General features: G+C 42.5%; 3 protein-coding genes across 13 annotated transcripts in view; 2 read left to right on the top strand and 1 right to left on the bottom strand.

Annotated features, from left to right (window-relative positions):
* Positions 1–15,168, bottom strand: part of sick (sickie) — a 328,412-nt gene that overhangs the window by 91,907 nt on the left and 221,337 nt on the right. For 7 of the 10 annotated variants that reach the window (XM_018002841.2, XM_018002837.2, XM_089463438.1 and 4 more), the window contains one exon: positions 13,335–13,723. In XM_018002841.2, the coding sequence (XP_017858330.1) occupies positions 13,335–13,723 (389 nt within the window). Of the gene's footprint in view, positions 1–586; positions 933–13,334; positions 13,724–15,168 lie in introns of those variants that run through there. The other 3 variants (XM_018002838.2, XM_089463439.1, XM_018002842.2) reach the window with 3 other exon arrangements.
* Positions 4,822–7,321, top strand: LOC108610636 (solute carrier family 53 member 1). 2 transcript variants are annotated; one of them, XM_089463441.1, is made up of 6 exons: positions 4,822–4,914; positions 4,981–5,070; positions 5,129–5,768; positions 5,830–6,534; positions 6,672–6,838; positions 6,913–7,321. In XM_089463441.1, exons 2-6 carry the CDS (start codon positions 5,002–5,004, stop codon positions 7,207–7,209), a joined length of 1,878 nt encoding a protein of 625 aa, XP_089319567.1. In that variant the 5' UTR covers positions 4,822–4,914; positions 4,981–5,001; the 3' UTR covers positions 7,210–7,321. The 2 variants fall into 2 exon arrangements, with proteins under 2 accessions (XP_089319567.1, XP_017858334.1); XM_018002845.2 differs by lacking the exon at positions 4,822–4,914 and having other exon boundaries at positions 4,921–5,070.
* Positions 7,523–10,294, top strand: LOC108610635 (solute carrier family 53 member 1-like). Its single transcript, XM_018002844.2, has 5 exons — positions 7,523–7,681; positions 7,747–8,404; positions 8,754–9,461; positions 9,518–9,684; positions 9,747–10,294. Exons 1-5 carry the CDS (start codon positions 7,613–7,615, stop codon positions 10,089–10,091), a joined length of 1,947 nt encoding a protein of 648 aa, XP_017858333.1. The 5' UTR covers positions 7,523–7,612; the 3' UTR covers positions 10,092–10,294.

Genomic DNA, 15,168 nt, shown 5'->3' on the forward strand with positions numbered 1-15,168 from the left:
ATAAGGCGTTAATTATGCGGAAAATCAGGCAAAAAGGAGTCAGACGCAGACAGAGACAGCACATAGATAGGGAAAAAGAGAGGCAGAACTGTAGCGTGGCTGCAATTCCATATAAGTGCAACATTCGTACACACTTAATTTAAAACATTTAATATTTGCTCGAATTTTTATTTCAATGCAAGTCTAAATGATATAATTATTGTTTCACATTTATTTCATTTAAAAATATATTTTTATATATTTATATATTTTTTATTTTTTATTATTTATTCATTCGTTAATTATTTAGTAGTTTTGGTTTGATTGTGAGTGGGAACTAATGTGATCTAATTTATCTATTATAGTATTACAAAATAAATTATATATATGTACGTATATAATATTATTTATAATTTGTTATTACTATTTAATTATTCAAATTAATAGATTTTTTTGCTTAAGTTTTGACTGATTGATACCAAAAAAAAAATTTAATTTTTCTGCATATAGACCAAATGCATATAATTGTGCATTTAATTTATTCATTTATTTTTTTTTATATATTTATATTTCATTATCTTATTTTTCTGGTTTTATTGCTGCTTACTCCAACCAAAATTAAATGAAATTAAGTTTTTCTTTTATTTACTGAAGATTTATTTGCTCATATATAAATATTAATTATTATTTGATTAGATTCATTAATTTGTATTCATTTAATATTTGTATTTATTTTTAACAGCTTAACACACTTTGACTTTTTGGCACGTCTGAGAAACTAAACTGACAAATCTCTTCACACAATGATTTTGTTTAATATTTTGCCGCCCATTCCGGGCACGCTTTTATTTTCAAAACAAACAAAATTAACTTAAAAATTGCCGGCGAAACACGCGCGCACTTTCTCCACACGTTCCGCACTCGACGCGTTGCGTTCGCGAACTGAATTGAGCCGAATGCAACATGTTGGCAGCTCGGCTCTTCGAGCATGTTCGATGCGCACAGCTGGCTGTGTGTCATATGCTCGGGTGGGGGGTGGGTGGTTGCAAGTTGCGACTTGTCTGTGTTGTCATTTGTGCCGGCTATAAATAGTTGCTGCACTAACCTCGCCTCCCTTCGATCCGGCAAACTGTTGCAGCTGAAGTTCAATGCTCAGCCGTGGGGTCAACAACAACCACAACAACAAAAACAAAAGCAACAGCAGCAAAGCCAGCATCAGCAACAATTAAGTTAGCCAAAAGTTATTGGCCAAACAAATCGCTATAATTGAACCACAGTTTGCTGCTCTGTGGCAATTATCTCAAATTATTTGCCACTTTTTTCTGTTTCTCCCATAATATGAATTAAGAAATGTCGCCAAGGAGACGTTGCAACAGCAACAACAACAACAACATAGAAAATTGTTTAATCATTGCAGCTTAAGTTTCTAATGGGGCATAACTCCACTTGATTGGTTCGAAACTCGTTTGGTTTGTTGTTCCATCTGATACCCTGTAATTACTGAAAGCCATTACAAATCTGGGTTTACTGCATATGTGGAAAATCGTAAAGTATGGGTATATTAGAATTCTCAATTGATATGAAACTGACAGAAGAGAGCAGAAATTTATATCAAGAACGAAGAAAGTTAATAGCTCTGAGACTGAGACTTGTTAAATATAAATATGAAATATATGTATCTTTATTATTTGTTGTTTACTCACATATTTGTTGATGTATCAACATAGTACATTTTGCACTAATTTTTATCAATTCAAAACGTAACTCTAGCATTTTTAACCAGTTTACAGGGTATTTGCTAGTTCAACTCACTTAGCTTGTCTACTCCAACTTGATTTAAGCCGCTTTACTTGAAACGCGCGCCAGCTCGCTCGCTGGCGATTTCTTTGCACTTGCCCGATTTACTAGTTTATGGAGCTGTTTTTTTGAAGTTTATTGCCGTCTGTCGAAATATGAGTGCAATTTACGTGATAGGCAATTGGAATTAGACAAACTAGTTGTAGGCTTACACTTCGTAAACTAGGCTGAAGCCTCTTGAAGGCGCGCAGCTGCGCATGGGTGGTAATGAAAGTTGTATATCTAGCTCTTATTATATACTACCAACTTAGTTCCAAGAAAGTTGTGGTCATCATTTCATATATCATTAAAATTAATCATTAAAGTAAATCACAATTTACCACAAACATTTCCAGAAGTTCGTGACCTTCACACCAATAAATCGAAATTTATTCAGTGAAAATAAATCGCTTCTATAGAGCATAAAATACAATTATAGAGTATATGCATGAATAAGAAACAAGAATTCCAAATTTATGTGAAATTCAATTATTGTTAAGAATATTCGTCCCTCGACAGAGCACTTTAAGGCCAGTTAAAGCGCACATTCCCGAAAAAAAAGACTGGAACTAGACCCAATAAATCTTTGTTTATACAAATCCAAAAAGCATGAAAGGCTTCCGAGCTCGAGCCATTCACATGCCACAGACGCATAAAAAAGAAAGGAGGCAAAACAAATGCTAGACGGACGGACACACATGTAACTCTCCAGCTTGCGCTGGACCGCATCTATTGCCCGGCAACTACAGAAACTACTAATGCCATTAAGCACACGCTCCCGCTCCCGCTCCCGCTCTCGCACTCCAGCCCAACTCCAACCCCTTCAGGCAACCCTCGCACAGCGCAGAGCACTAAGCATGCATTTTATTGCCTTTTGTCGTACTGGCAGCCGGCGCACTTTATCATTTCAATGGCAGCGAATGTTGCTATGTTTACTTTTCATTTTATGCAGCTCCAGCTGGCACGCCCACCGCCCACTGCGCACCTCCCAATGCCCACTGCCCACTTTGGCTGGCAATCTACACCCGGCTGTTCACTTGGCCGTTAGTCTATCCAATTGTCCAACAGTTTGTCTATGCAAATATTTTTATTTGCTTCTTTCGTTATGCTACTAAAACACACAATAGCATCCGCTTTCAGTGTAGTGTTGATGCTTAGCTAATACCCTGTAAATAGGCAAATATACAAACTGTTTGTTGAACCACTTTAGACTAGTGACTTGGCACCTTCTAAGAGTTCTACATTTCTCATTATACAATGCAATTCCCTAATACCCTGTATAAAAACTCATTCATTATGTTTTGGACTTTGTATACATATTTATAAGAATATGAAGAGAGACTTACACACATAAATTTTATATAAGTCTGTTAAAACTTCATTTAAGATGCGTTCAATAGTAGATTAATTCTCTGCTTATTACATTTAACGAACTTCTGGTATACCCTTTGGAATCACTCCTATCATTACAGGGTATCAAAGTGGCTCCAGCATAGCTGACAGCAGCACGTTTTTATCCAAGCGGAAATTAAATGTAGTCGGAGTTTTATGCGCATATTGTGCACATGTTGCCAATTTTTGTCGCCCGCTGCCTGCGCCCAGTCAATGGCTTAAATTTTGATGGGGCTCAGTCAAGAGTTTAATCAGCATCTAACAGTTCCTGAAGAGCCCATCCCATCCCAGGGGAGTTAATTACTAGACTACTTAGCATATAATTATGAAACTGTTTCACCTGGCACCCTCCGTCTCTCTCTCTCTCTCTCTCTCTCTCTCTCTCTCTCTCTCTCTCTCTCTCTCTCTCTCTCTCTGCATCTCCAACTTGCTCTTTCTCTGCTTCCCTTCCCTGCTGGCCTAAAGCAAATGTTCCCCAGGGCCAGGGAAAACTTTTACCAATTCAATTTTCCTCTACGACCATTTTGCGAGCAACAACAACAACCACAAAGTGGGGCGGGGAAAAAGTAATCATCGTTGCAATTGTTTCACATTTTTCACGTTAGTCGAGATGAATGTTCGCTTTGATGATGAGGTAGAAATCAAGCCCCCCTCTGGCATGCCTGTAGACGACATTTTCGCCCCTTGTTAACCACTCGAATGCCATTTTCTTTGTTTGCCACTAGAAAAATATGACTAACTGCTGGCAACTGAAATCGAATGGCGAAGCTCTGCGCGTTGATTGAGCATTCTAAGGTTTTCCTTAAAGAGTTCTTGCCTTTGGGGGCTGGTTATCCCAGCAACCCTTAGTTCCTGCTCAACGCGGATTAAAGCTCTCTTTTCAAATTGCAAATTTTTCAGAAGCCAACGCTCAAAATATAATGTAGCTCGACATCCACTTCAACAAAATGCGAAAAAATGTGTATTAAAGCCCGCGTCGAGGCAGGATAAAAACCAAAACCCGGAAGCGAGCGACTGTCCGCAAAAACAAAAGCGAAAATGTCAAGCAGCAGCGGGAAAAATACGAAGAATGTTACCGACTGTCTAATACTCTGCTGCAGCTAGCCAAGCAGCACTTTCTAATCAAACTGATTCACATGTACTGCAATGTGAAGTATTTAACCGTGTTCTTGCAAACAAAATACCTTGGAATATTTTATAAAATGACTTTTGAGCAGCGTATCAAGGAAACAACCTCGCTACACTGTGTGGACCAGAATAATATCGAGACACGGGCAGCTGACAAGAGATGGGACGAGATGCATGTGCGTGAAGCGGGGGATGTATTTTGAAATCAGAAAATCTGGGCGGGGCTTAAGTGGGCTGACTCAACAGCGTGAGCACTTGACGGCCATTTATGGAGAATAATTGAAATTATGTAAGATATACTAAAAAGAATAGAATACATAATAAAGATAAGAAAATACCAACAATCTAAAAATTTATATGTCAATGAAAGTGCGAAGTAATCATAAGTCAAAACAAAATTGCAAAAAAAAAATAAATAAATAAAACATATTTTTGAAATTACATTCGCACTTGAATTCTTATTTAATTTGTACAGAGGCTCTATACCGTATACAAATTCCCATATAAAAAACTGATTTTGATATTATTTCCAACTGTCAATATCCTAGGTTGCTCGTCGAACAAAATAATCTCATCAGAGTAGGTGTTTAGCAAGGGAGATTTGTGTAAATTGTGTTTTAGGAAATATAATCGTAATTTTCTTAGAATTCACTGTAGAAGGACATCATGAAGTTTGGAAAGACCTTTGAGAGCCACTTGACACACGAATGGCGTCAGCAATACATGGACTATTCGGTAAACTCTCTATAGCAAAATCTCGTGGCATCCAGATATAAATATCATCCATATATAGGAGCTAGACGCCATGATACGCAACGCGGTGGTCAACGCGCCCGACAGGCAGGTGCCAAGGAGCAGCAGATATGTACGCGAGCAGGATTCTTCTGTTGACCCGGCAGTTGCGGAATACTACGAAAATTTTCGGCGCAATTTCTTTGCCGTTTGCCATCAAGAGCTGAGTCGCGTTGAGGACTTTTTCGCCCAGAAGATGGCCGAGGCGCGTCGCAAGCTGGACGAGATCAAGATCCAGCTGACCGCAGTCATACGCACCTACAATGCCCGCCACATGGGCTTCGTGTGCAGCGAGTTCTACTTGAGCCTGATCATGCTCCAGAACTTCCAGAGCCTCAACTACACGGCCTTTCGCAAAATATGCAAGAAGTACGACAAGCACATCAAGTCTGACAGGGGTGCGGCCTGGTTCAGAGAGTACGTCAGCCAGGCGCCCTTCAGCAAGGAGGAGGAACTGATGAAGATGATCACCGACGTGGAGAATCTCTACACGACCCATCTGACGCACGGAGACCGCGCCAAGGCCATGGAAAAACTGCGAGTGCCACCTCTGCGCCAGGTCTCGCCCCCCGCAAGGGTCTTCATGGCCGGCATGATGCTGGGCCTGTTTGTAGTCAGCGCCATTGTTGTGCTCCTCTCGCGTAGGTCCACCCAGACATCCAGCCCCTGTGCCTAACCACCTCTCTCTCCTATCTCCCGCAGTGATCTATGCGAGCAACAGCACGCTGCTCTACACGTTTGGCCGCATGTACCGGGGTCTCATCACCTGGGTGCTCTGCTGCTTCTACTTGGCAATCAATGTGTACGTTTGGCAGCGGGTGGGCATCAACCACGTGCTGATCTTTGAGCTGGACGCGCGCAAGCGAGTGCTGCCGGCGACGTTTCTGGAGCTGGCCAGCGCCATCGGTTACATCTGCACTCTGTCCATGCTCATGTTTCTACACCACAAGGAGTTCGGCGTAGACGTGCCATACCACTTTCCCTTGATCTCTATAGGGCTGCCGTTGCTGCTGCTGATCAATCCTATACCCATGCTCCATTTGAAAGCGCGCATGTGGATCTTGCGCTGCTTTGGCAGAATCGTAGCTGCTCCCTTCTTCCATGTGCAGTTCGCAGACTTCTGGATCGCCGATCAGCTCACTTCGCTGGTTCAGTGTATTGTGGACAACTACCACTTGGTGCGTTTCTATTTCCGCTACTACATGAAACTGCCCACTGCCTTCGACTTCGAGCCGGACTTCATGGTTCCGATCATACGTAGCCTGCCGCCCTGGTTCCGCCTAGCCCAGTGCCTGAGACGATATTATGATAAGCACAATAAACCCCATTTATATTTCCTGAATGCTTGCAAATATTTCAGTAGCATCATTGTGGTTATCTTTTCCACAATTTTAATGGAAACGAGTGGTATGTATATCCCTGCAAATGCCCCGCACATAAGGTGTGAGGGTGATCTGATTTCGAGCCAAGTTTATGATTTCAATTTGTACAGGGTATTTCGCAGTTGTTCATTGACTTATTTCGTCAATCTCTTCTCATTGCAGATGAATATAGTAGCATGTTTCAAAATCCATGGATATGGCCGTATCTACTCGCGTCTCTCGTATCCACCATCTATTTCTCAGTCTGGGATGTGATTTACGACTTTGGTCTGTTTCAAGTTTGGAAAGGTGAACATATATTTCTGCGCAAGCATCTCGTGTATCGTAAGGTATAGATAGATAGATAGCTTTCGAGAGTCGCCCGCACTTAAACAAACCAATATCGTGTTAACAATATCCACAGAGCTTTTACTACTTTGCCATCATAACGAACGTTCTGATACGTTTCATATGGGTCCTGGAGATATGTTTTATTTACTACAATGTTTTGTTGCCCAACGATTGCAAGACGATTGCCAGCTTCCTGGAGGTGACCAGGCGATTCATCTGGAACTATTTGCGCCTGGAGAACGAGCACTTATTTAATGTCGGAAATTTCCGTGCCCACCGCGACATTTACCTACAACCCATCGGAAAGTTTACAGAGGAGGACTCCAGAATCGACAAGAGCGTACAGAACGGCAGGCAATCGAGTTTCTAAACGAATATTGCAAAATCAACTACAATATCCAAATTTGATTTCCTTTAAACTGGTGTCTTGAATATTAACTATGTTCTATTCAGCAAAGAAATAAATATGAATATGAAATATATATTCAAATAGATAATGCCTTTTTAATATGCCTTCACGTAGGGTTGACATTAAAATAAGTTCTATAAATCTGTTCTGCCATCCGGAAATACCTATTAATCTATGTTTATCTAACGAACTAATGGTGCCAAATAATATCTCATTGCCTATCAACAAATCTCCACTAAAAACTGAATTAATTACTAGTTGTCTACGACAAGTACTTCGCCAGGACATTTCTCTTTGATGTCGCATCCTCCTACAGTTGACTTAACACTCATCACAAAAACTACGAAATACAAGTTTAGTCAATATGAAGCTCGACAAAACTTTTGAGAGTCATTTAACAAGTGAATGGCGTCAGCAATATGTCAACTATGAGGTTAGTACGGTGCAGCTAGACCAGAGATTACGTCCGTAGCTAAATGATCCGATCTGACCACACAGGAGCTGAAGAACTTACTGCACACCGCATTGGAAAATGCGCCGAACCCAAGGGACAAAAACGTATATGATGTCTATTGTCAAAACTTTAACGACGAGTTCTATGCAAAGCTGACCACAGAGCTGAAGCGGGTGAATGAGTTCTTCGAATATAAAATGGCTGAGGCAAGGCGTAAGCATGCCACTCTGAAGGTGAAGCTGCTCTACATAAAGGGTCAAAGCGAAGCGAATGTGACGGGTGCCGTCAAAGGGCTACCTCCGCTGGCCGACCAGCCGCGAAATCTGCGCAAACTGGATCGCGCCTATGCCGAATTCTACTTCAGTCTGGTGTTACTCAACAATTACCAGCAGCTCAACTATGCGTGCTTCTTCAAGCTAAGCCAAAAGTGCAGGAAGTATTTCCCGACCTCCAATGGACCTAGATGGATTCAGAGCACTTTGGATGTCACGCCCTTAAATATCGACGGAGTTGAGCTGCGCGAAATGATATCCGAAGTTGAGGACCTGTTCACTCAATACATAACAGACGGTGATCGTGGCAAGGCAATGGAAAAGCTGAGAGTTCCGCCCTTGGGTCAACCCACATCGATGGGCTACGTGTTCTCGGCGGGCGTGTTCATGGGTCTCTTTATAGTCTCAATTGTAGTCTGTGTTATTTCTGGTAAGATATCTGACCTTTGAAGATGTGTCCATCTGTTAATTGTGTGATTAATGCACTTTTGTATTGAGTATTGGCTTGCATCAATAGATTGCCCGTAAAACTAATTGATTGACTGATAAGTGGAGCACTAAGCAGTTCTGGTAATCCTGGTGTAGAGATTAAAAGACACATTCATAGATATGGTTGTAGCTAGACTGCTTCATCTGTGAGTCCAGCTAGTTGAATAGCTGACGAAGGGATCGCCATTTGTTCATAACTCATAGGACCAATTGACTTTCTATAGATTCAAGAACTAAGATGCAAAAATAGTTCATCTAATATTATTAACCAGGCTTAATCTCTTTTACAGCCTATATCCTATTTAGCAACACGAAACAGTTTTTCATCTTTACTCGACTGTTTCGCGGCTCGTTCCTCTTGATGCTCTATGGCTTCAGCGTGGTGGCCAACGTCTATGTGTGGCAGAGTATGGGCATAAATCACGTGCTTATCTTCGATCTAAATCCTCGCAATCAGACGGAGTGTCTCAAGCTACTCAGCACAGCCAGCTTCTTTGGGTATGTCTGTGTGCTGGCCATGCTGCTGTTCATCCATCACAAGGAGTTTGGCGTTAGGGATCCTTTCTATATTCCGCTGGTTGGACTGGTGCTGCCGGTGGCGCTGCTCATAAATCCAGTGCACATTATGAATTTTCCGGCTCGAATGTGGATTTTGCAGTGTTTCGGACGCATTTTGGCCGCTCCGTTCTGCTACGTGCATTTTGCGGATTTTTGGATAGCCGATCAGCTGGGATCCCTGGTGCAGTGCTCAGTGGACTACTATCAGTTGATTCGCTTCTATGTGCGTTACTCGATGGATAGAGAGAATACCTTCGATTTCGAGCCAGACGCGATGGTGTCCGTGCTGCGCTGCCTGCCTGCCTGGTTTCGGATGGCCCAATGCATAAAGCGCTACCGCGATAGTCCAATGAAGCCAGCTTCATATTTGGTGAATGCTTTCGCCTATGGCTCTACACTCGTTGTTGGCGTCATCTCAACCATTCAAATGGAGACGAGCGGTAAGTGAACCAGCTAAGTTCTCAGCAGAACTCGGTGCATTTATCTCCTCATGCAGACAAGTACCAAAGTATCTTTGAGAATCCCTGGACTTGGGGCTACTTAGTTGGCACCCTCGTGTCAACCATTTACTGCACCGCGTGGGACTTGCTGCAAGACTACGGCTTGTTCAAGGTCTGGAAGGGCAAAAACATATTCCTTCGCAAGCGTTTAATTTACCCCAAGGTAGGTTCGACTTGACTGTTCTGGCAATACCCGCTTATTCCGTCTTTGTTTATTTGCTGCAGTGGGTTTACTACTACGCCATCCTTGCCGATCTCTCGATTCGTTTCTTCTGGGCTTTCGAGGTATACTTGATATACAATAATCTCCTGCTGCCCAACAATATAAAGACGCTGTACAGCATTTGTGAAATTAAGCGACGTTTCATTTGGAACACTCTTCGATTGGAGAACGAACACTTGTATAACTGCGGCAATTTCCGAGCGACACGCGATATCTATGTCTCGGCTCTAAACTCCCGAGACGAATTGCTAGTGAAGAACCTTTTGGATGAGTCGAGGCGTAATACAGAAGCGCGTCGGGATAGTAATGCGACAAAAGTGACCCACAGTGACAGTCCTCCCAGTTAGGCGGCCTTAATTACTGTTCGCTCTGCCACGCCCACTTTGCCAATTCCGCCTCGCTTTCGAGCGTATTGACAATTGGGAGTCAATGAAGCGTGCAACGAGTCTGGGTTTCTAGCAATTCGAATATTCTGCTTTTGCTTCAACCCTCGCAAAGCAAATTGAATAAAATTAATCTCACATTTACGAAATTAAAACCACAAATGGAATTATAAATTCAGCATGCAGGACGTGCTCTTCGCTCAGGGCAGACAAGAGGATGCTTGCACAGGCGAATACCCTGTAGACGTATACTTGATATACTAGATAAGTCTCATGCAGTGAGCTACCCCACTTGATGTTTCCAGGACAGCGATAAACTCAAGCCCGCAGGGCAACAAAAGTTAAGCCAGACAACAAGCAGGCATACAAGGACACAGCTTTTTGGCCAAAACGAGCTGACAACTTGTGGTGTGACTGGTCTGTCAAGAGAAAGAGCGAGAGATGCCTTTGTAGCCAGGATAACTGAAACAGCTATCTCCCTGATGGACCTACCCCTTCCAGACGGGTTGCCTGCTTGCGTGCCTGTTGCCAGGTTTGATTTTGGTTTGGTTTGCGTCCTGTGCCTGGTCACGCATAAATGCATGCGAATTAGAGAGAGCACACGCACGTGGGCGCTTTACCTACCCCCCATTGCCATGGGTGAGGAAGGGAGGTTACTGCTTGATAGCAGTGGAGTTAGTCCTCCGGCTTGGCTTGGGCTTAGCTCCTTGAACGTATGCATTGGAATTCACGCCCTCAGCTGCCGCATGTCAATTATGTGACCTCCACGTTCCGTAGCATCGGGGGTTATTTTGAAGCCATTAAACTCCCCAGCCTCTCGACCCAGAGATCCTTCTTGGCTCCGTTACAAATGTTATAAATACGTTTGGGAGCACATATTGTTGCAATGTCTGGCTCGCAATTTGCAGTTATAAATGGCAGCTTTCCGGCTCTAGCTCCAGCTCCTGCTCCAGCTACAGGGTGGAAATGTCATCAGCTGTTGCTGAAGTCTTCCGTCTCGAGAACGAGTCAAACAGCTTGCTTTCTCGCAATTTTTAGTTTAATTATATGCAACATGTTGCCTGGCTGGTGGCTGGTGGCAAGTGCGGAAGGCCAAATCAGTGCCAGCTACAGAGAACTTGCAAACTGTTGGCAGAAAGTCGTGCGCGAGGCAACTTTATAAAACGCTGTGCACCAGCTGCTCGACTTGTCGCTTGCCGTTCAAAATGCTTTTGAATTTCAGATGTACATTGCTTCCCACTCCACTAGATGAGCCCCCTCATCAGGGGTCCCATTGCCATTCGCTAATGGTTGGCTTGACATTTTTGGGGGTTGCTTTGGCACAGCTGAAACTTCTGCAGCAGGCTGGACTGCACAGGGTTTCAGTGTCTAGGTCGCCAGACCGCAGACATTATAAACAACGCACAACGTAGTCGGGAGAAAGAGAGGAATATTAGCTATAGCCGAATATTAAATACTCTTGCAATGTTGCTTGTACAAAGTGTGTGGCTCTGAGAAATATTTCAATTTTATTATGCCAGCACTATTTCTCATCTCTAACTATTGCTGATTATGATGTATTTGAGAATCCATCTCCCCTTTCTGCTTAACAATTTGATTTAATTGTGCTACTGTTAGGGTATGCACAGACCACGTTCATTCCAGTTTGCAGTGAAAGTTTTATGGCATTTGGAACTTTAAATGAACTTGCCGCATTGTTGTCATCGGCCTGTCGTCCTGTCCTGTGTCCTGTAGCCCCGTTGGTGTTTTTCCCTGTTGCCTACCACAAACTAGGCGCAAGGACGCCCATAAAAATCCTGTGTAATTTATTTGTCTGCGAGTCAACGCGCCCCTCAACCAAAAAATAACACTGCCAACATTTCCGTTACGCATTTAAATTTCATAGTCAGTGAAAGTCATCAACACATGGCGACCCAGAGCGGGAAGTGTGGGGGGCGATTGCCAGACCCCGAAACGAGAGTTAAACGGCGAATGGTCTGTACCCTGGTCCCCATTTCCCTATCCGTATTTTTGGTAGCACAACAAAAGCTTCCGTTTCCTGTCTGCTCTGCTGGGATTTCCCCGAGGGTTGCAAACACACAAGAAAACTCCCAAGACGCAGGCGACGGAAACTCTCTCTCTCTCTCGCACTCGCTCGCTTTGCATGAGGCTTTCCTCGACCAAATATAAAGTTTTCTAATTTTCCATTCTCGTGTTTTGAATTTTTCAGCTGCACTTCAAGAGCTCAAGCACTCGCACACAGATTGTCCTCTTATAGTATGCCAATTTTGTTTGCTTAGTGTCTCAGCCTCGGAACGGAATCCGATGCTTGGGGTTCCTTTTTTACGAGTTGGGGACAGATGTTGGCGGTGGGAGTAAGCTGAATCGCCTGTAATTTCCGGCAAACAAACCAATAAATCATATTAAACTTGCTTGGAATTTATTTTTTACCAGATGAAGTCTTGCCGGAAGTCTTATGGCGGTGTAAGCCAAATGCATCGGAAATCTGCGACATTTCCATTTGATATGAGTTCGCTTTGAGGCTGAGCTACGTCTAAGGAGGGTTTCGACTCTACGGGGGCAAAATGCTGTTTGGCATTTCAGCAAATCCGCGTTAACAGACGCACAGCTGGGAGGGATGGCATTTAATATATATAAGCCCAAAAGGTCTCAATTCGATGCTATAAAATTCTTTTATTGAGATTCTTAAATCTCTACGAGTTAATTTTGGCTAAAAATCTAGTCTTCCTCTGCATAGTCAGCATAAGTAAAGCTATCAGAGTTATCAGCGAAGACTCTGTCTGACATAACTTTAACCAGGATTAAGGCTTAGCATATGCTAAGTGTAACATATGTCAAGCTATCAAAGTTTAACATGGTCTCACATATGTTAAGCTAAAAGGCATAGTTTAAATTATGTTCATTTTATTTGAAATTCTACTCTGTAAGCTTAGCAGAGCTGCTGTTAACTCAGCATTCGTTAACAGGTGGAGCAAGTTTCGTCAAGTTGAGACACCAACCAGCTGCATTAACAGTTTCGTCGAGTTATTCAGCTCGTTTAGCGAAGACAAAAACCGTAGCACTGCAACTATGCTATCGCAGCTAGACAAATGCTGGCTGCTATGTAGCACACTGTTAACTCTAGCTGTTACACTTTAAATTTCAAACTTTTACAAATGTTACCAAAAACTATATATTAAATATATTTACAATATTTGCTGCACTTACCGATTCACCATCTCATTGCCGTTCTCCAAGGATTGAGCCAGCTGCTGTGGCGTTTGCTGTTGCTTGTTTTGCTGCTGCTGCTGCTGCTGCTCCTGCTGTTGTTTCCTGTCCAGCGAATTGTTGGCAGTCGATGCTCGCAGACTGCCGCCCAGGCCAATGCCCAAGACAGAGCCACCGCCAATGGTGCTAGCTGCACCACTTGCGCCAACTGCGCAGCCAACGCCGATGGACTTCGTCTGCTTCGCCTGCTGCTTGTACCGGCTCAATGCAAAGAACAACGCAAGGACAGCCTTGAGGCGACCCGCGCAGATGTCGTTCGTCGTGATGTTGTCCAAGCCGCCCACCGATTGACTCCGCAGCACGTTCAGGCACGAATTCACGTTGTCGTACTGCAAGCAGAGACCAAACACAAATGAGTTCAGAAGCGCCTTGAGTGGCTGCATTTAAAGCTTCAATGCAAGCGATCAAATACACTGAGAGAAATCTATTGAGCGACTTAAAGACTTATACCAGATGGAACATATTGCAAATAAAACATAATATATAACAATATATATACAAATATACATATGTATATTTACAGACATACTTAAAAATTCAATTAACAGAAACGAATTAATTTTATTTTATTATTTTGTTTTAATTAGAAACTTTAACATTTTATTTTATTTAACTATATATATTAATTAATGAATTCGTTGTGGAATTTATTAAGTCAGTAAATTCTTCAGTCATTGTTCTTCCGAATTCATTATAATCCCTGACCTCTAATATTAATGTGCCAGACTTTGCCTCAATTGAAAATATTGTCATAGAGCTCGAATATTACAATTGACTTAGGTAAGAAAATTTAATTTTCTGTTGCGCAATTCATTTGATGAATCTAAATCTAGAATGATCTCAATTTGATTGCTATGCCGTTCCAATCCCGCTCAACTCGATGACTATTTTCCCCAGTGCATTTAATCCCCGCTGCAAGCTGATGAGTCACAGGGCCTTAAGCCCGCCTAATATATATGTAAATGCAAATCCTAGCGCCAGTTTATCTCGCTCAGCTCGACTCTAAGCGCCATTAACGCAACGATGTCGTGATTTTTTGACAGCTCTAAACGTGGCCCGAACTTGACTTACAAATGGCTATTTTATTGTTAATTTGCTTGAACGTCGTCTTAACTGCTTCACGCACAGCACAGCACGCACCAAGCGGAGGCACCAAACGGACCGCCCAATTCGAAGGCCGCCATCTAGCAGAACCCGAAACCCCGAGCCGAACCCCGAACCCAATGAGAGAACGGAAAGAATTGACATTAAGATAAAGTGCTCAGACGTCAGCGACTGTAAAACTCTATGGCGCAGCTCGTGTGTCAAACCGAAAGTATACGAAACCTATCAAAAGTGGCGGAAGGCAATGCGCTCCCAGATGCTCTACCGAATAGATCTGGCCTGGGAAGCTGCGCTCAAACGGTATATAAATAATATATGCAGCGACTTTAGTAGTTTCCAGATCAACATGACATGACAACTGATAAATAATATTGGTTACATTTGGTAGGCAAGAACCTGACTGTCCCACTTGAGAGCAGAGTTTCCAAGTATAATAAGAACACTTTCACGTCTGCTTCTTGTAGGAAATATTTAAGAGTGCAGATTGATTTGAATAATGATGTTGATATCCTTGTCCAAATACCAAATACTACTAGTATAACATACATAATTCATAAATAAATTATTATATATTCCCCATTCAATGGTAATCTATAACAAATGTGGTTTGAATTGAGCATGGAACAGGAAAAAAACTTTAAAAATATAAAAGTATTAATTTAAGCGCATT

This window comes from Drosophila arizonae, chromosome 3 (assembly GCF_054131065.1).
Source record: "Drosophila arizonae isolate 15081-1271.41 chromosome 3, UAZ_ARI_1.0, whole genome shotgun sequence".
Classification (NCBI taxonomy): Eukaryota; Metazoa; Arthropoda; class Insecta; order Diptera; family Drosophilidae; genus Drosophila; species Drosophila arizonae.

Coding starts and splice junctions, on each gene's coding strand:
- LOC108610636 (XM_089463441.1), top strand. CDS start 5,002: ATGAAGTTTGGAAAGACCTTTGAGAGCCACTTGACACACGAATGGCGT. Junction 5,769..5,829: donor CATTGTTGTGCTCCTCTCGC/GTAGGTCCACCC, acceptor TATCTCCCGCAG/TGATCTATGCGAGCAACAGC. Junction 6,535..6,671: donor AATTTTAATGGAAACGAGTG/GTATGTATATCC, acceptor TTCTCATTGCAG/ATGAATATAGTAGCATGTTT.
- LOC108610635 (XM_018002844.2), top strand. CDS start 7,613: ATGAAGCTCGACAAAACTTTTGAGAGTCATTTAACAAGTGAATGGCGT. Junction 8,405..8,753: donor TGTAGTCTGTGTTATTTCTG/GTAAGATATCTG, acceptor TCTCTTTTACAG/CCTATATCCTATTTAGCAAC. Junction 9,685..9,746: donor AGCGTTTAATTTACCCCAAG/GTAGGTTCGACT, acceptor TATTTGCTGCAG/TGGGTTTACTACTACGCCAT.